Below are 21703 nucleotides of genomic sequence, written 5' to 3' on the forward strand. Positions count from 1 at the left end.
TGTACAGACAGAGGAACGATCCTCCACATATTTTGGTCGTGTCCAAAATTGCATGCCTTTTGGGCGGCGGTCCGCACCATTTGCCAGAAATGTACTGAATTTATAATCGCTGATAATCCGGCATTTTTTCTACTACACGTCTCTACTCTGTCGGCTAGAACCTACAAAAAAAACATATTTTGTCACTTATTACATGCAGCCAAATCCTGCATCCCTCTGCTATGGAAACAGCAGAACTCGCCAACTACAGCGCTTTGGCTGAGGAAGGTGGAGGACATTAACAGGATGGAGGATCTGATTCTATCAGCAAACGACAGACAAGAAGACTTGGAGTCTTTGGAATCTGTTTATACATTCAGATGAGGGACAATCCCTCTACGGGACCTAAGACATTCCATATGAACAAATATCTAGAAGCTCGGCAGACATACCTTAGGTCATGCCTATATTTACTACCAGACGCCACCCCCTTCCCCTCTCCCCTTTCATTTTTTTATTTTCTAGTTTTCCTCTGTCTGTCTATTTTTTCCTTTATTTTAAATTATTCTGTTAAGGTTATAAGGAATGAGGATGGTCCTTCTGGCACTCAAATGGTTACAGTGTGAGAATCACATACCGTTACAAATCAATAGTATTTTAAAGATGGGAAAGGTTGCTCGAGATATTCACTGGCACATTGCCTGATTGCTGTATTGTATATTATTACTCACTGTACCTTACTTTTGGAAGGCTGCGTCTTCCTCTATTGAACGCTATTGTTTACATTACTGGACCTTGTTCGTTCCTGAAAAATTTAATAAAAATTATATTAAAAAAAAAAAAAGATTACCCAGTCAAGTGCAAGGAAACTTTAAAGAAAACAAACTTTTACTCATGCCTCACTGGATGGTTGAAATCAGCACAGCTTCCCCACATTCACTAAGCTAACTGAAAAAGAGTAACAGTGCTGAATCTCTTCAGGAAATCAACCCTAGTATTTCCTAGGTTATAAACAGCACTGTCTGCATTGATGCTACAGAACAGTTAAGCACAGGCCAAGACTTTCTAGTGGACCTATCTTTCAACAGTGGTGTTTAGAGAAAATATCTTGCATACATATGCATATACACATTTACACATCTTTGTAAAAATGGAAGGCATAAGATGCCAGAGTTGTGAATATAATTTAAAGGATAAGTGCAGCCAAAGCTCGTTTGGCTGTACTTCTCCTGCGGATCACAGGAGTGTAGTTTGTTCTGCACTCCTGAGACCTATTTTAAGAAGACAGCGAGCTAAAGCCTGTTGTCAGCTGATGGGAAAATCACAACCATATGGTCAGGATCCGCCCACATGCCTGGACCGACACCTGGCTGAGCCTCTCAGCAAGCCGCTGAGAGCCTGAGCCGGCCGCTCACGCCACTGCACAGCCCAGCGCTCCAGTGAGCGTGGGGGGCAGAGCAGAATTCTGGTGACTGACTGTAACCATCTCTCTGCTCACGGAGCTCTGAGAACCAAACGATCAACAGTGTTTGATCGCTTGGTTCTCAGTGTTATAGTCAGCATTATTTTAAAGGTGTACCCTAAGTTAGCATGGATTAACTTTTTTGGGAATGCGGTTAAGAGTTAAGTCCTTAACCTCCCAGGCGGTATTCCCGAGTCGGGCTCGGGGTGAATTTTACATACCAAAAGCGATTTAAGTGAGTTATTCCTAAGAATTACAGGCCTACAATATAAAACGCCAAATTTCCATGCAAAATAATGGTACCGCTTTCAGCACCTAAAATCGGAAAGAATCATACCACCGGGGAGGTTTATTGCCTACTAAATGTAAATGTATGTAAAATGTTCTGTCGAAAGGCACTTTTTGGCTGTAACATGGTGTCCATGTTTTCCTGAATGTTGTTATTATTTTGCTTGAAGCTGATTTTTAGTTTAGGAATAGTCAGATGCGTCCACTCTTAAGCGGTACTTTGTCATTCATTGTGCACATCCTAATACAAACAGCTAATAGGGTATACAACTGAAAAGTTATAGTACTATATATAAATGTAACATATCTGTGGTTTGAAAAATGTAACCGTTGCTGTTTGTAATTATACAGAATCAGACGGAATACCAGCGAGGAGGAGCTGGTTCGCTGCGCTGTTGATGCTTCCAAAGCTTATGACGACATTATAAATGCAGTGAAAGCTGCTGAAGACGCTGCAAAGAAGGCAAAGTCAGCAGCTGATTCTGCTTTGACAGTAAGTGGTTTGCATATTAAATTATGGATAATCTTTCCCAAACAAGTCAATTTTATTCATTTTTTATAAGCCACCTATAGTTATATTAGTATTGAATGGGGACAAGACATATAAAGGAAAAATAAATGCTGTTTATTCTGTACAGGATATAATAAGAGCAAACATCTAGTTAATAAAGTCAAGCAACAGTCACAGTTGGGCCCTCTGACTCTGGCCCTGGAGTAGCTGCAGCATTTGCACTATACACCTTATTGACTTTTGGACACTGCAATGTAGCCCTGAAAATTTTCTGCATAATTAAAAAAAATTAAACACTGACGTTTTTGCCATAATTTTTGTTGTGAAAATATTTTTTACCATGATAAATATTAGGTTAAGGCTTAGGTTTAAGTAAAAGTCCTGTAAGTTTCATATGCAATGGGAAAGGTTTGGAACCTCTGTTGGCATTGCTGCCTGTGCCCCCACTGCAGAGATTTCAATGTAACAATGTTGAAAAAGATATCAAATGAGTTAAAATCTGACCCATACCCCCCCAACCCCCCCCCCCCAAAAAAAACATATTAGTAGCATCCAGGAAACTCCAACTCTAGTAATCTGGATCTCTACTGGAGATTTCCCCCTACATCCTGTGGGTGCTTATCTTCCCAGGGGGTACAATGACTGTCAAAATGAAAACTTGACAGCAGATCTAAGTCTTTCACACTTTATCCAAAACTACAAACAAAAAAAGCTAAAGACTACGATGTTCCTTTTGGGAGCAGCAGTCTGACATGCTATCACCGGGCTAAAAAATCAAGTAGAAGTACCAATGGTGCTGTAGTTTCATTAATTATGGGCAGGGTTTTTATCCTCACTTTAATACTCCACTACGAACGGCATTTAGCAAATTTAGCAAGGTGTATATATTTTAATTTTAAGTAGCAAAAAGAGAATACAAGAATATTAGGAGCAGCAGTTCCTAAACATGGCCACCAGGCGGTGACAGTAAACACTTGACTAAAAAGCACATTTACAGGCATACCCCACTTTTAAGTACACAATGTTTTTTTTTTTTACTAAAGTTGGAAAGCGCAAAATCAGGCTCACTTCTGCGTAGAAACCAATGAGCTTCTAACTCCAGCTTGTTCAACTAAGCTTTGGTAATAAAACATGGGAGCTCTTTGTTTTTATGTAGAAGTGAGCCTGATTTTGCGCTTTCCAGCTTTAGTAAATAAACCCTATTGTGTACTTAAAAGTGGGGTATGCCTGTATTTTACATTTTTTTATACATGTATTTATTAACAAAATAATTACATGGTGCTAATGTATGATTTGACATTGGTTATAATAATAAATATAATTTCGATTTTATTTTATTTCTTTTTTTATTTAAGAAAGTACAAAATGAAGATCTACCTGGGAAAGCCAAGAAATCTCTTACAGACTCAGAGGCACTATTGGAAGATGCAAAGAAAACACAAAAATCACTCAGAGGTATGGCTGGAATTGGTCAGCTTCCAATGTGTGTTTTGATTTTACATGCAATAGACGGTTATTTAGTTTTACAGGATTTTAGTGAATTGCTTATGACTAGCTGCCCTTAGCTGCCACTGTCAAACACTATTTAGAACTCAAGATGTTAAAAATAAACTTTACAAAAACAGGTCAATGGATTATATCATCCAGAAAAAAATGAAGAAATTGCACTCGTGCTTCCGTAATCTGAGTTTATATTATTTAATGCCACGGGATGTAGAAGACTTTTCACAAGGCTTCTGAGTGGCCACTTATGACTTATGTGCTATGCAATTTCTTTTTACAAATAGTGGTTACTGGAACTACTGAACATTTTCAAAAGATCAAATTCAGGGTCATTGTAAATATGAGGGTATCGGCATTTACAAGGATTTCCATTCGAGATGTCTTATGGCCAGTGCCGATCCTGACCTCCCTGGGGCCCTAAGCAAAATGACATGTCACAATAAAGTTGAGAAGTGTGGGGGGGGGGGGGGGGGGCACTGCCGACAGTGACATGTCACATTAAATATTAAAGTTGAGAAGCAGGGGGAGGGGGTGTTCTGCTATCGGAACTGACATCTTACATTAAAGTGAGAAGGCGGGGGGCTGACTTCTTACCTCTTCTCCCATGCAGCCAGCAAGTTGAGAAGTGGGGTGAGGGGCCAAAAATGACTTCTCACCAGGCGGGGCCTCTAGCAATTTGGGGGGCCCCCTGCAGCTTTGCGGTGCCCTAAGCGTTTTGCATAGTGAGCCTATAGGGTGGATCGGCCCTGCTCATGGCCCTTCAGAGGCTTCTAAAAGTCAGGCCAGCTAAGCAGTTCCCCCTAACCCATATGAAGCAATGCACAACGGACAACAGTGTTCTCCTGCAGTTCTCCTGTAGTTGCCAATATCTTTGTTTCTATTGCTCGTTAGGTTGTGTCAAACTCCACACCTCCTCACCCTCCCAAATATGGCCGTTAGACAGCTTTCAAGTTAGAGAATTGACATTTACGCAGAGAACTGGTAGAACCCATAAATACTTATTCACTAAAGCTGGATCTTCACAATCTGTTGCATCTGTGCATTGTAGCCAATAAGCTTCTAATTTCAGCTTGTTCCATTAAGCTTTGACAAAAAAAAAATGATCAGTCTAAATGCAGAGCTGCACCATATTTTGCATTCTCCAGTTCTAGAAATTAAACACCAAAGAGTCTAACACACTCCATACAGCAGTGAGACCCAGTTAAAGGAGAGTGATGTTGTGAAATGGCAGATGGTGCCACCAAAGCATACGTCTAATCCACGACATCACCAGCACAGAAACAGACATCACATGCAGAAAAAGACTTTGGACCAGCGTTTCTCTGCAGTTTTTTACCTGTGGCTCCTTCCAACTTTGTTTTACTAGAGAGCCACTTACACACTTGGCTTCTAAATAAAATATATGGTTTTATTTCTAATATTTTATTAACACAGTTTACGATACAGAATCATATACAAAATGTTACGATTTATTTAGTGTCAGTTCATGTCACCTTTGGAGCTTGGTCAATTCACCCTTTTTATAATTAATACCTAGATGTAAACCCAGAGCTTGAAGACCTAAAGGACAGACTGACAGAGGCTACAGATAAGAAGAAGACATTGTCAGGTGACCTCACAGCTGTCCAAAATAGCATCAATGCCATCAAAAGAGGTAAGCAACTTTTAAGTATCTATATAGGAATTCTACTTGTACCCCACATATACTGTAGGCAGATTCAATAAACTGCTAGTTTTTTCTATGGTAATAGTAGAGCTTGTGGCTCTATGATTAAGCGCCAATAGGGTCTCTCTGTTAGTGATGGAAGAATAATGTTTCCTATGGAAAGGATCAGTGGTGTGTAGTTTTACAACTTTGGACTGCAAACAGTGTGGGGAAATAACAAAACCATGTGGTCGCCAACACAGCATCTATGGTTGGTGGGAGAGAGGCACAGGACATTAGAGTGTTTCCTTGGATATGTGAGTAATCACAGCTGCTTCATTGATTTGTAGGTGGGGTGCAGCATGGTGCAGTGACAATAATTCACACAGTCAGGTGCAAAAATAAACTTGTATTAACGCAATGCAGCAATAGTAACAATCCTGGTGGGAAGACTGCACAACCGGATGCACTCACGGTTACAGAGCAGGCTCTAGCCAAAATGACAACATCAGTAGAGAGGCGCAGAATGCAGCCTGGCTGTTTCGTGCCTAATTGGGAAGATGTCCAGAAGAGATGCAACCCTATACTTTCCCTCCTTGTCAGGGACCTTTCCCTGCTGCTAGTGCGGGGTACCTTTCCCTGCACTGCCCACTCGCATAAAGTGCACCAAAACCATCTGCTGAAGTCCTAAAAAGATTCTGCCTGATCCAAGATGGCTTTTAGAGTCGCATGGAGCAACACCTTCCAACTAGATCGTTTCACTAGTGACCCAGGAAACCATAGAGGAACTAGGTTCCTCCTGGCTTCCTCTCCAGCTGCAGAGCTGTTGCAGTTGACCGCCACCTGCAGTGGAGAAAATAAACTGCACCTGCCTACAAGTTGGCTGTGCCTGAATGCTACTTTTTGTCACCGCCTATGTTTACAGGTGTATCAGAAGTATGAGCGTTTACAGGCTGAAAAAAAAAAACTCCATTACCAACGTGTTCAGGAGAGGAGCTTTTGAGTGGAAAAAAAGCTTGACGCTCGTAAAGGCGTCTAATCACAAAACGTGTTTAAAGCTAAACGCATTTAGCTCTTGAGCATTCGTTCACTCCATTGGCCAAAATTAATTAATATTCTGGTAATGTATTATATTAACACTCAAACACTTGAGGCTCCTAAACATGTATGCAATACGCAGATTTAGGCATGTTTTATAAGCAGATTTTTCCTGCCAGGAGTAAAAGACGTTCAGAGGGGAACATCTAATGCCCTGTGTGAGGCCTTAGGCCTCGTACACACGACCGAGTTTCTCGGCAAAAACCAGCAAGAAACTTGCTGGGAGATATTTTTTTGCCAAGGAAACCGGTCGTGTGTACATCGAGGAAACTGACGAGAAACTCGACGAGCCAAAAAGAGAGCAAGTTCTCTATTTCCTCGACGGGATGGAGAAACTTGCCTTTTCGAGCTCCTTGACAGTCTTACAAGGAACTCGACGAGGAAAACGATGTGTTTCGCTCGTCGAGTTCCTCGGTCGTGTGTACGAGGCTTCAGAATGATGCACTTTTCACACTTTAGGTTGTAGACAGTGAGAGTATGTAAAGTAACGGTAGCTTAGCCTTATATCTTGGTTTACTTCTTCTTCAGCAAAATACTATAACTGATAGCATATTGAAATTTTAATTAATAAAATAATAACCAGATCTAGTGAATTTCTTAAAATGTGGGCTAGATTTGCTAAATATTACTGAAGTCAAAATACTCATCTCTTCAGAGATGACCCCTAACCTAACAACTGTACATTTATTTTCTCCATCAGCCCATACCTTGTGTATCTCTTGACCCTCCTTCTTAGATTGTAAACTCTAATGAGCAGGGCTCTCTGATTCCTACTGGATTAAATTGTATTGTAATTGTACTCTCTGCCCTGTAAAGTGCTGCGTAAACTGTCGGTGCTATATAAATCCTGTATAATACTAATAATACAATGTTACTACATTTCAGATGATATTGTAACAATGCTCAACAATGCCAAAAACGTAGTTACCAATGCAAATACAATTACTGATGGTGTTAACAAGGAATTAAAACCCATTGAAGAAGATCTAAAGAATCTTAAGGGCACAATTGCAACCGGACAAAATGAAATGTTCAATGAAGTACTAAAAGAGGCAAGCGACTCTGGTAAGCAAACACTGAGGAAGAGAAGTTAGTTTGCAAGAGTTGGTATTCCTCAGCCATATTGTCTATCGTCCTTTGAACTACTGTATTTATTTTAACAAATTTAAGTACATATTGCTAATTTATCAGACATAGCATTTTCTGGAAAATGTTTGAGAAACTTGATAAAAAGTGAAAGAAAAATGGTCTGCGCTTTAGCATAAAATTACAGACCACTCTCGCAATACCAGCTTATAATCTGGAATATTTACAGACTTCTGTTTTAGTCAAATGTAGACTCACATTTTTGATTAATGTTATACCGGAAGTTACTAGTTGCTTTTATTCAAATAACTTCAATAAAAAAAAGTATTGAAAAGGGAAAAAAATTGCCCCAAATAGTAGAGTGATATTACTTTTGATTCTACATAACTTTCCCTTAAAGTATGCCAAAAAATTCAAAACCATGTATGCAGTAGATCGTAGTAGTTTACAAAAGTTCCTCCTTTGAGGGTAAATTTAGACAGCCTTTAGGTCCATCTGTTTGAGCAGAAATGGCCCATTTTTTTGTTCAGTCCACCTATGTGAAAGCTCTGCATTTTAAACCTTTGCTTCTGTACATAAAGAACTGAAGGCACCTCAGACCATTTTTTTCTGCTATTTACAACTGTCTCCTGTACTGCGGGTCTGCTTCCATTCACCTCTCCTGAAGATAATATCTTTTACTATAACAAATTAGATCATTTTGGTCCAGTGCACTAAGGCCTCGTACACACGATAGGGTAACCAGAGGACAGCGGTTTGAGGGACCGTTTTCATCGGTCAAAACCGATCGTGTGTGGGCTCCATAGGTTATTTAACCATCGGTTCAAAAAATGCCAACTTGCTTTAAAATCCACGCATGCTCAGAATCAAGTCGACGCATACTTGGAAACATTGAACCTCCTTTTTTTCAGCACGTCGTCGTTTTTTTCAGCACGTCGTTGTGTTTTACGTCACAGCGTTCTGACACGATCGTTTTTTTAACCTATGGTGTGTAGGCACAACGGACCATCAGTCAGCTTCATCGGTTAACCGATGACAACGGTCCATCAGACCGTTCTTATCGGATGGACTGATCGTGTGTATGAGGCTTAAGAGACTAATTTCCTGTATATAGTGTATATACAGAGTATGTATGTGCAGGGCCGGGATAAGGGGTGGGCAGGAGGGACGGCTGCCCCTGGCACAATGGTTCATTGCAGGGATGGGGGGGCACCCTGACCCTACCCCTAAGGGAAAGGAGGGGCGCAGTTTGGCATCTTTGCCCTGGGCGCTGGGTGACCTTGTCCCAGCATTGTGTGTGTATATATATATATATATATATATATATATATATGGCTTGTCCTGAAAGTATCCAGCCATGGAATATGAAAAATAGAGACATTTTTTGAAGATGATAAAATAAACATTTTACATAGGACACTGATGCCTCAGTGTTCTTCAAGGTTGGCACCTTGGGACCTCACACAGTTCTCCCAGCATCTATTTCACAAGATCCTGCATAAGAATCTTAAACACAGTTATTTTTGGAATCCCCAGATCATCTTCTAGTTCTGGCACTGTCAGTCCTTGAGATTACAGTTCACACAGGTTTAATATTCTCTGGTGTTCTGCTTGTTGCAGGTCTTCCAGAATGTGGATCACTTTCAACAAATTCTCAACCATCTTTGAAGTGTTTGTGCCATACTTTTATTTGGGCTGCACTGATTGGTTCGTCCCCGAAAGCCTTCTAAATCATCTGAATATATTCTGTAGAGGAATGTTCAAGCCTAATTTGATGCAGATTAGTTGCTCTAGTTGCTCACTCATTTTCAATGTGATGATCAGTGGCGGCTGATGCTCAATATTTGGGGGGGGGGCAAACAAAACCTGCCCCCACTCGCACAACTGCAAACCCCCCCCCCCATGCAGGAGATGGACAGGAAGGGGCCGTAATAGGGAGTGGTGTGGGCTCCTGGAAGCAGCCCCTTCACTCGCACTAGCATGGCTCCTCCACATCCAGGAGTTAAAAAAAAAGTGTACTTTACTGATTCAATAAATACTGTACTGAGTAGTAGTTATGTTAGTTGTCTAGTATAAATTGTAATTCATAATATGTGACTTGCTGAAGTTTAATATATCTGTATGACTGATGTAACTCACCATTTGATATGTCTTTATACACTGTATAGCTGTATAGTCACTTCGTGCAATAACAATAAACACATTTTGATTAAAAAAAAGGTATATCTAACCCTAAGAACAAATGTAATATATTGCACACACAGGTGTTGCCAGTGTCCCATTGTTCTCTTTTGGGGCACGTAGCTGCACAGACCCAGCCACTGTGTCCTAATATGACATGAGGGTGTGTGCAGGTGTAGTTCCCTGAACTCACCCAGTGTGCGGCATGCGGCATTTTCCCATGTGAATGGGGCCTTAGTACAGAATATTTGTATTATACCGCTTGATTCCTGTTTGGTGGCTACAGCATTTCATTCTTCATTGATGTGTCTTAATAAAGGGGAAATTCAATTCTTGTATATCCTAATAACAGCATCTTCCACATTTTATGAGGATTGCAAGCTTCAGTTACAGATTACAAGGATGAAATTATTGCAGTAATCCCATTTACTGATAAAGGTGCAGCCCACACAAAAATGATCTTTCACTCATAGTTGTAGTGCAGTGGGATAAGTCTAATGGCTTCAATCATTTAGAGATGCATTTAAGACATTTCTGTTGCATAATGCCCAGCTAATCTATCTGTGAGGTTTAATCTAAAGCCAACCATAGTTGGTGCGAAAGAAAATTGCTTAATTCCCCCATCAACACAGTCAGTGTTGATGGGGAAATTCCTCCCAAGGAGACATGGTGTTCTCCCAGCAGAGAGGGGGGGGGGCATGGAATGCCATCCCCTCTAGGAGAACACAGTCATTATTGCTATCATCTATAACAGCCGCTAATAATAATCCCATGTAAAATCTGGCAGGCTGGCTGTACCTAAGTTGATCGATCAATAAACTTGAGTACATTCAGCCTGCTCATACATGGTTTAAATCAGAAACCGGCTGAGATTCAAACCGTCTATCGCCGGCATAACACTGTGAAATATACGTTTTGGGCGTACTGATCAGTTAACAAGAGTGGGCTAGATGTGACAATGTTCAAGGGGGCTGCGTGGAGTAGTGTTCCTTTAGAAGCAGTGCAGGAAAGATTCAAAATTTAGGATTTCCTTTCAAAGCGTAAATCACCTGCCAATACAGTTTTTTATGCGTATTTCAGATTATTGCTGAATTGCTAAATTATTTGTTTTTTTCCTATTACATAATAGTGAATAAACTAAGTGGCAGCCTGCCTGGTGTCTTTGAGTCCATGAATCGCATCAATGATCTGATGCCTTTGGGAAATATATCTGAGAGCGTCAGCCGTATCAGGGAGCTGATTCAGCAAGCCCGAGATGCTGCAAACAAGGTGAGTTCCGTACTCTAATACACAACATTGCATACACTATTAAATCACATGGAGGCTTCAGTGTATAATATCAGCATACAATACACCTGTGATTATTTCTACATGCAATGATCACAGCTATCATTTACTATAACTGTTGCTGCTGTTATCATCATATGTAACAACTTAGTAATTATTACCATTTTTAAAAAGGCTTTGGAAAAATTGACATAGAACCTTCAAACCTTTGCGTTGTGCTGTGGTGCGATACTGCATGCGCGTGAACGCATTATGCCATGCATTAGCAAGCTTTACAACAAGGCAACTCATTTATATGGAATGGGCTACTAACGCAATCCTACCTCACCAAAAGCCTGACCTGACCATTTTCTTCTGACGTAGCAATGCATGGTAGTGCCGTGCTATATGTTGTGGTCCGCTGCAATTCAGGCTTGTTTCCTTAGTGCAGGGGTTTCCAAACTTTCTAAACAAATGGCCAGTTTACTGTCCTTCAGGCTTGAGGGGGGCTGGAAATTGGTGTCAGTGGGAGGAATAGTGTCCCATCATTGGTGTTAGTGGGAGGAATAGTGTCCCATCATTGGTGTCAGTGTGAGGAATAGTGTCGCATCATTGGTGTCAGTGGGAGGAATAGTGTCCCAGCATTGGTGTCAGTGTGAGGAATAGTGTCCCAGCATTGGTGTCAGTGTGAGGAATAGTGTCCCATCATTGGTGTCAGTGATAGGAATAGTGTCCCATCATTGGTGTCAGTGTGAGGAATAGTGTCGCATCATTGGTGTCAGTGGGAGGAATAGTGTCCCAGCATTGGTGTCAGTGTGAGGAATTGTGTCCCATCATTGGTGTCAGTGATAGGAATAGTGTCCCATCATTTGGTGTCAGTGGGAGAAATAGTGTCCCACCATTGGTGTCGGTGGGAAGAATAGTGCCCCATCATTGGTGTCAGTGGGAGGAATAGTGTCCCATTATTTGGTGTCAGTGGGAGGAATAGTACCCCATCATTGGTGTCAGTGGGAGGAATAGTGTCCCATCATTGGTGTCAGTAGCAAGAATAGTGCCCCATAGTTTGTGATAATGAGAAGAATAGCATTTAGTATCAGTGAGAGGAACAGTGCCCCAGGGGCCTGATAAAGGCAAGCAAAGGACTGCATCTGGCCCCCGGGCCGCAGTTTGGAGATCACTGCCTTAGTGCATTGTGGTCATATTTAACTTAAATGCCACCTCAACACACTTTTGCTAGCATGCTGTGGTACCATGCTCTGCAGTAGCACATAATGTTACCTCGGTGTGAACCAGTCTGAGCGTATACAAATAAAAAGTGTATTGATGCTGTGTCTAAACTACTGATTTTTGTAGATCCTGCTGTATTCATAGGTGATGTTTATGCCCAGTTAAATATATGTTTCTTTTTAGGTGGTAGTACCAATGAGGTTTGATGGCAATTCTGGAGTAGAGGTGCGGCCTCCCAGTAACCTGGAGGATTTGAAAGCCTATACATCTCTGTCATTATTTCTTCAAAGGCCACAAAATCGAGGAGACCGTCGCAAACGTCAGTTGCCTCCAAACATGTTTGTCATGTATCTGGGCAACAAAGATGTAAGTAGCCATTTAAAAAAGGCAGAAAATGTAACTTGTATACAATTTATGTTATTAATAAGATATATCATAAAGCAAACAAATACACTTGAGGGTAATTTTACTAAAGAAATATAGGCTATTCACTTAGCAAAGTGGAAGTTCACCTTTCAAAAAAAAAAAAAAGCATATTTTTTACAGGTGCAATGCCACTCTCCTGCACAGCCTCCTGCTCCCTCTAGCTTTGTGCCCATATCCTCGTACAGGTTTTCAGTTCTAAAGCTAGAGAAGACTGAATGAAATACGAGTGTGCTGGGCGCACTCACCCAGTCCATTCAAAATACAAGTACATCTGCCGTGGTGGCAGGCGGTACTTGTAATTTTTTAATCAATGGGAATCGATGAACGAATGACACGGGTGTGTGGGCGGAGCCCCACACAGCCCCCTCCGCTTCTAAGGACTTCATGTGAGGATGCGCCTGGGAGTTATGCCATCTTTGAGCTTCTCTGAATACATTTTGTTATACTAATGTGATGATATTCATGCTGCACCCCTATCTGTTTCATAGAAGGGGGGAATGTGGGACTTTAAATGAGGCACAGGCCAGTGCCTCCATCCCTGGTTCAAATGCGCAAAAAAGGGGGGGTTGGGACTTTAGATGAAGCAATATGAAATGCGGAGGTAAAAGTAATTAAAATTATTTTATTAGTAACAAAATTGTAGTAGACCAATAATTTCATATATATATATATATATACATATTTGATTGCACAAGGTAACAATATGATGGATAAAAAGGTACATGTAAATTCAGATATAAAACATAATCATAGGGATAAATAGTAGTTGATGTAATTATACAAACATGACTGATGAACTGGCCTAATCAATGCCAAGGTGGCATGCCCGATAGCTGCGTCTGTGTTCACAGGACATATGAATACATTATGTTATATAGGCAGATGGATATCAGATCTAGTATAGCTGTGGCATCAGATATAGCTTGACGCGTTTCATTGATATCTCCACTCATCAGGAGCAGATGCGACAGAATCCTAAAGGATATAAGCATATAATAGTATAATGAACCACACTATAAATATAGAGGGTAAAAGTAAAGTATGTGATCTTATCATGTAATGTTATTCTATAGATGGTTGACCAAACACACTTACCAAAATTGGGCAGCAATGTGTTAATCTAATGGGCTGAGCTACATTAACTGGCTACTTAGCTGTAAATTTGGGAATAATCAATACAAATGTAAAAATGTAAATCTTAAAAAAAAATGACAGTGGGTGCAGGGAGATGATCCCCCACCGCTGTCACACGGAGGGAAGCCCTGGCAGCAGAGGGTGGGTGCACAGGATCATGATACATGTTACACTCTAAATATAGTGTTGACTTCAATCACCCAATCCAGTTTAGTCATTCAATCACAGAGCAAAAATCAATTTTTTTGTTTTTAATTTTTTTGCAAATGTTTGGGTATTCTTTGCAAAGTAATTTTCACATAGTTTTATCTCATTCACAAGGCAAGGTGTAAAATCACATTCCAAAATAAAAATACTCTACTCTACTTTAGCAAATCAACCACAATTCTTTCTTACGATCCCCAAAGCATACCTCGTTTATGGATCGTTGTGCATAGTATAGATAATAACTCTGGTGTTTTTCTGTCCAGACTACAAAGGATTACATAGGACTTGCTGTAGAAGATGATAAACTGAAGTGTATGTACAAACTGGGAAACGATGAGGCAGAAGTCAATGTGGACACATTTGTATCGGTCAATAAACCAGATGAAGCCATAATGGACAGAGTTGTTTTAGAAAGGTAATGCAACTCTCAGGTTTGCCATATGTGTGTGTAAATATTAGTTTTACATCCTTGTGTTTTATTCTTCTTTTGTTTCATACCTATTTCCATTTTTGGGATGCGTTGCGTTCAATTAAAAAACGACAAATCCCTGACACCTATAGCAAACTTTTCATGTAGCCATTTTGCTTCCCTTTTAAGGGTAGCCTTAATATGATTTTTTTTCAGGAAACATTAGGTTTTAAAACCCCGAAAGCAAACATTTATTATATTGCAGCTTACCAATTCTTAGCTGTGATGGCTGCATTCGTTTTCCTTTTTTAGAATTTGTTTCCTTTATTTTCACCTGGTGATCTATGCAGTAAGTCTGTTGTTTTCTAACAGAAAATGTTGTCCTGCAGATGGAGCAGGTAAAGTGCCGACGGGGTTGCATACAATGGTCAGCTTTTATTTATTTATGTAAAACGTAAATAAGTTATCCTAAAAGGAAAAAATGAATGTTCTTGCTGTAACTGCTTAAAGGGGTTGTAAAGGAAAACATTTTTTTTTCATAATAAGCATCCTTTACCTGCAGACATTCCTCTTTTCACTTCCTCATTGTTCGTTTTTGCTCAGAAGTTGCTCTATTTCTTCTCTGTTCTGTTCACTTCCTGCTTGTCTGATTGTTATTGACCACCGTGAAGGGAGGCTTTACTGCGGTGGTCAGTAACGTGCTAGCCCCCTCCTGTGAACTACATCTGTGCGGCAGGACGCTCTCTACATGTTAGAGACTTCAAGGAGGTGTGAATTACTGGTCGTGCCGCAATGCATACTAGGAAATGTAGTTCTTACATGAATGAGCGCTGCAAACCAGGAAGTGAATGAGAGAACAGAAATTAGAACGCCGGAGGTGATATAGATGAAGGAATTTAATAGGTATTTACTCGTTTTTTAACAGAATCATTACACTATTCTGTCTGTCTACCTTGCAGACATTAATTTAAGGCAAACATTTTTTTCCTTTACAACTCCTTTAAAGAGTATAAGCTGGAGTTCAGCTTAAATTGTTTAGTGTATGTAAATCTGCTAGTACATTAAACACTACCCTCCCCTACTAGACTGACAATACTGCATTTTAAAGGTGTCTTTGTGCTCCTTCATCCAGAGTGTAGGCACTCTAATACAGGAGGTGTGTTACTGGCCAGATCACCTGGTACAACATATATAAGAAGCCTAAAAAAGGGAAACAAATGCGGCCACCACATCTAATGATTGGTAGGTTGCAATATATTACGTTTTGGGTTTATTACCACTTTAAGATGGAGACAGTCTTTACTGATGTCCCCTCCTAGCAATTTTTTTTTTTTTTGTCTTCAGGACATTCAAAATCTAACATTCTTTATCACAAAACAAAAAAACAATGTTTCAGTCCCGGTGCGGTGTAAAGGCCTACAACTGACCACATACTTAGAATCATCACTATGTAGCCACAATATAGAGCAGTAACATCTAGCAATCACAGTTGCAACACTAGTAAATATTTTGCCTGGTATGGCCAGCATAATACAGCCTAATTTTGAGCTAACAATGTTCAAAACATGAGTTGCCAACTGGCGTAAATACAGATATATTGCCATGTTGAAGGTTTTGTACCAGGAAAAAGTCTTATGCCGCGTACAGACGGTCGTTTTTTGTGATGAAAAAAAACAACGTTTTTGAAAACGTCATTTAAAATGATCGTGTGTGGGGGAAAACGTCGTTTTATGTCTTCTGAAAAACGACAAAAAAAAATTCGAACATGCTCGAATTTTTTGTGTCGTTTTTCAAAACGTCGTTTTTTACTTCACAGAAATTGACCGTGTGTAGCAAAAAACAATGTTTAAAACGACGTTTTTACACCCGCGCATGCCCAGAAGCTAGTTATGATGCGAGCTTCAATGGAAAAAAGTGGTGAAACGTAACCTCGCTTTGCTAGAGCATTGTGAAAAAACGATGGTGTGTAGGCAACTTCGTCTTTGAAAATGATGTTTCAAAAACGTCGTTTTATTTCATGATTTAAAACGTCGTTTTATTTCATCACAAAAAACGACCGTCTGTACGCGGCAATAGAAGTAGTATATGTTCAACACCTTGTTATATATGGTGGCTCTCAGCTTACTGCCTGTAGCACCAAATTCTCTCTCCACATACATTCATTTATATATTACAGGTAGTTATATAGCATTAATATAAACAAAACATCCATTGTAAAATGCAGCAATATAAACTTGTTATATAGCATTGTCAATTTGCGCAGCACTTTATGTACAGTTAGGTCCATATATATTTGGACACAGGCACAATTTACATACTTTTGGCTCTGTATGCCATCAGAATAAAATTCAAATGAAACAATCCAAATGAATTTGAAGTGCAGACTTTCAGCTTTAATTCAAGGGGTTGAACATAAATATCAAGTACAAATTTTAGGAACTGCAACCATTTTTATACACAGTCCCCCCATTTTCAGGGGCTCAAATGTAATTGGGCAAATTAACCACTTCAGCCCTGGAAAGGATTTAACCCCTTCCCAACCAAGCCCTTTTTTGCGGTCGTGTGCGACGTTGTACTCAAATTTTTTACTTTTTGCTATAATACATATATAATACACATTTATATAATACACATTTCTTCCAAAGTTTAGACCAATATGTATTCTTCTACATATTTTTGGTAAAAAAAATTGCAATAAGCGTATACTGATTATTTTAAATAGGGGATAGATTTATGGCATTTATATTATTAGTATTTTTTTATTAGTAATGGCAGCGATCTGCGATTTTTATCGTGATTGCGGCAGACAGATCAGACATGTTTGGAATCCATGGACATTACCAAAGACCCAGTTTCCTCCTTTCTGATGCTTTGCCAGGCTAGGTTTCTGCCTTTAGTTTTGCCTTCAGCAAGTAATATGCATGCTCAATTGGGTTGAGATCATGTGAATCACTACCATTGCAGAATATTCCACTTCTTTTCCTTCAAAAGCTCCTGGGTTGCTTTTGCAGTGTGTTTTGGATCATTGTCGATCTATACTGTGAAGTGCCGTCCAATAAACTTTGCAGCATTTGGCTGAATCTGGGCTGAGAGTATATCTCTAAGCGCTGCAGAATTCATACGGATGCTTCTGTCTTCTGTCACATCATCAAAAAACACCAATGACCCAGTGCCACTGGAAGCCATGCATGCCCATGCCATCACACTGCCTCCACCATGTTTTACAGATGACGTTGTGTTCTTTGGATCATGAGCTGTTACAAGCCTTCTCCACACTTTTTTCTTTGCGTCATTCTGGTACAGATTAATCTTAGTTTCATCCATCCAAAAAATGTTTTCCAGAACTGGTCTGCCTTTTTTAGATGTTTTTTGGCAAAGCCTAATCTGGCTTTCTCTTGATTGTAGACTATGACAGTGATACACCCACCTCCTGGAGAGTGTCCTTTAATGTCTGGATGTTGTGAATGGGTTTTTCTTTACCATAGAGAGGATCCAGTGATCATCCACCACTGTTGTCTTCTGTGGATGTCTAGGCCTTTTTATGTTGCTGAGCTTACCAGTGCGTTCTTCTTTACTCAGAATGTATCACACTGTTGAGTTGGCCACTCCTAATGTTGCTGCTATCTCTCTGATGGATTTGTTTGTTTTTGAAGCATTACAATGGCCTGTTTCAGTTGCATGGACAGCTCCTTTGAACACATGATGTAGGTTCACAGCAATAGATTCCAAATGCAAACACCACACTTTGAATCAACTCCAGACCTTTTACCTTTTTTATTGTTTTTACTGGTAATGGCAGTGATCTGCAATTTTTAGCGGGACTGTGACATTGCGGCAGACAAATCTGACCCTAAATCACACTTTTTGGGGACCAATGACATTATTACATTGATCAGTGCTATAAAAATGCACTGATCGATGTATACATGACACTGGAAGGGAAGGGGTTAACACTAGGGGGCGATCAAGGGTTTAAATGTGTTTCCTCAGCATGTTCTAACTATAGGGGGGTAGGCTTCCTGGGACATGATAGAGAATGCTGTTCCCGATCACGGGGAACAGCAGATCTCTGAGATGTCCCCTGTCAGATCGGGGATCCGCCTTATTTACAAAGGCAGATTGCCATTCTGCCTCTGTGTACATCGATCGTGGGCGGCCGGCGGACAATCCCAGATGCACGGACTGACATACGGATACGTCGGTTTGTGCAGGAGAGCCGACCTGCCGCCATATAAGTGTGGCGGCTGGTCGGCAAGTGGTTAAGAAAGGCCAATTATGTACAGCCATAAAAATATTTATATAATTTATATTTAGATAATAACATATACTGAAAGACAACATTGTTAGATGGCCGTCTTCCTATACCTACTGAAGCAAAGCGTGAGAGGGCTCGCTCAGAAAATACAAAATGGGTTATTTTCCTAAAACATGACTCCAGAGTCCTAATGACTGACATTGTCAGCAGTGGCGGCTGGTGCTTAATTTTTTTGGGGAGGATGGCAAGCAAACCTGGCCCCCTCACTTTGCCCACCCCCCCTCCTGTCACTCGATCGACCACCCGCTCAATCGCCACTTTGCTTGCCCGCCAGGCCATCCACCAGCCCCGCACTTACCCCATCTATGTCGCTGCTTTGGCGGTTTCCCCCCTGCATCTCTTCCCGAGTCCTGGTGGTTGCTTCTCCTCCTGGCCAATCGGGTCTTAGGACTCCCAGTCAATCGGGTCTTAGGACTTGCTTCCTGATTCCCTCCTATAGAGTATATGGTATATCTATCAAGATCTGATTTATTTATTTATTTTACCTTCTAGCCAAAATTTATGCATCCATACTCCTGATGAGTGGCTGTTAATGTCACGAAACACGTCAAGTTTTGACTCTAGGATGCCAGGCCAAGCTTGCTTTCAAACTATGAATTCATATAATTTTATTGAATATTTATATTTGCTATGATGATTATAAATTATTGGACTTGTATTTGTATCTAATTAATACATTAATTGCTCTTGCTTGTACGAATCATGTGTATCAATGACATTAAATATGTTATGATTATTATTATTATTGATTATGTTTATTCCTGTGGAAACCATGTATTATATATTATTTATATGATACTGTATTTAGCACATTGTGTAATGTTTACATCAGTTGCATATAGTTGATTATAATTATTAATTTCAACTATTTATCCCATGGCTACATGCCTGCTCCCCCCGGGGACCCATTACATGTAGCCTATGTACAACTAGATACTCGTCCTTTTTATTATGTACATATACATGCCTCATCTAAAGTCCCACAACCCTTCCCTTCCCTTTTCCATTGCTTCCTGATTGGCTGGGAGGAGAAGCAGGAAGACATTAGCGAACATTAATTCCCTAATGTCGACCAAATGGGTGGGCACGGGGCGCAGAGCACTGCGCCCCAAGCCCACCCTTTTTTAAGCCAATTAGAGCATCAAGCTCTAATCATGTCCTTCAAAAATAAAACATACCCCATTGAAATCCGTGCATCCGGCACCGCATGGGGATTAGGGGCCTGGCGCATGGATTAGCGGGCGGCGCCCCTGTACTCCTTATGAGCGGCTGCCACTGATTGTCATGTGGATGACTACTTTAAATGATCAGATAGAGAAATTAATATGTGATTACTTGTACTCTGAAAAAATCCTCTGATCTTCAAGTTACTCCAGTTTTGGAATTTGTTGTTGGTTGACATTTTTGCCTATTTTTTGTATATGTACAGTATACCATACATAATTTTTTCTAACATCCTTACTGAAATATAATTTAGGCTTTGTACTCCTTATTTCAGGATTTACCAGTATCTTACATTAAATTATACGAAGGCATTCACATCAAATAAGCCAGACGCTATTATAAGTTCAACTATCAATGTGCAGCAAGGCACTCTGTTCTCCCTCACTGAAGATGATGTTGTCTTTTACGTTGGAGGATACCCAGATGACTTCAAGGTAAGTCTGCATGTATAGTTGTTTTCGTCCCTGCAGATAGTCCAGAAGCTGGTGAATAAGAATGAATCTAATATAAGATTTATGTATAGAGGCGGATAGTGAGAGTACCAGTGGCACCACATCTCATGATGCATGAGATAAACTAGAAAAATTGAGAAATGAATTGCAGCCGCCACAACGTAGCCACCCAATGGACGGAGGTTCAAACTGCACCCAATAATAACAGAATCCAGCTGGAAAAACCCACAATCATGAGCTTCAAATCCCCAACCACCAGTGGCATCTCAAAAACAGCACCACCTGTAGGTGGCTCAGTACATGATAGGAAGGATTAAGGCCACCTCCCAGGGCTAGATGGAACAAAAGGAAGAGGCAAGTCCGGTCATATAGCAACATGTGGGGGGAGGAGAGAGGCACAGAGGAGGGAGAAGAGGGCTGTAGCTAGGCCTAGCATACAATATCCAAAAAATGTAACCAAATGTACCAGTGATTGATATGATCAGACCTGGCTCCACTGATAAGCATCATCCTCCATGATATCTTCATACTACATTCACTCATGTGTTCACACTAGGGGGATAATAGGATAAGTTATGTTTTGCTCTGTGCTGAAAAAATAAAAAAACATGTCTCCAACCTTAGTCTGTTTAACTACAAACGACATGTAGGAGCACAGTTGATGGCCTCGAAGGTTATTTATTGCATCACTAAGCAGATGAAAATGTTATCTGATTAATGATCCAATGAATCATCAAGTTCATGTCCTTGTCATCGCTTCTTGACAAAGGCTTGGAAAATCTGTTTGAATCTTATATTATTTTTGTGTTTGAAGTGATTCTTTGGCCCAGATTCACAAAGGAGTTACGACGGCGTATCTCCAGATACCCCGTTGTAACTCTGAGTGTGAGGCGTCGCATCTCTGCGCCTGATTCATAGAATCAGATACGCCTCACTGTTGCCTAGATACGAGCGGCGTAAGTCTCCAACGCCGTCGTATCTTGGTGTGCATATTTACGCTGGCCGCTAGGGGCGCTTCCGTAGATTTACGCGTAGAATATGCAAATGAGCTAGATACGCCGATTCAGAAACATACGTGCGCCCGGCGCATTGATTTTCGTTGTTTACGTAAGGCTTTTTCTGGCGTAAAGTTACCCCTGCTATATGAGGCGTAGCCAATGTTAAGTATGGATGTCGGGACAGCGTCGAATTTTGCGTCGTTTGCATAAGTCGTACGCGAATAGGGCTGTGCATAAGTTACGTTCACGTCTAAAGCATTGACTATTTGCGGCATAATTTGGAGCATGCGCA

General features: G+C 40.5%; 1 protein-coding gene across 1 annotated transcript in view; it reads left to right on the forward strand.

The window, feature by feature from the left end:
- Positions 1-21703, forward strand: part of LAMA3 (laminin subunit alpha 3) — a 237299-nt gene that overhangs the window by 183118 nt on the left and 32478 nt on the right. Inside the window, exons 53-60 of the mRNA XM_040354074.1 lie at positions 2081-2222; positions 3596-3695; positions 5281-5397; positions 7372-7551; positions 10883-11022; positions 12430-12612; positions 14277-14428; positions 20236-20395. Of these exons, the coding sequence (XP_040210008.1) occupies positions 2081-2222; positions 3596-3695; positions 5281-5397; positions 7372-7551; positions 10883-11022; positions 12430-12612; positions 14277-14428; positions 20236-20395 (1174 nt within the window). The remainder of the gene's footprint in view (positions 1-2080; positions 2223-3595; positions 3696-5280; positions 5398-7371; positions 7552-10882; positions 11023-12429; positions 12613-14276; positions 14429-20235; positions 20396-21703) is intronic.

Source organism: Rana temporaria, chromosome 5, assembly GCF_905171775.1.
Source record: "Rana temporaria chromosome 5, aRanTem1.1, whole genome shotgun sequence".
In the NCBI taxonomy this organism is placed as follows: Eukaryota; Metazoa; Chordata; class Amphibia; order Anura; family Ranidae; genus Rana; species Rana temporaria.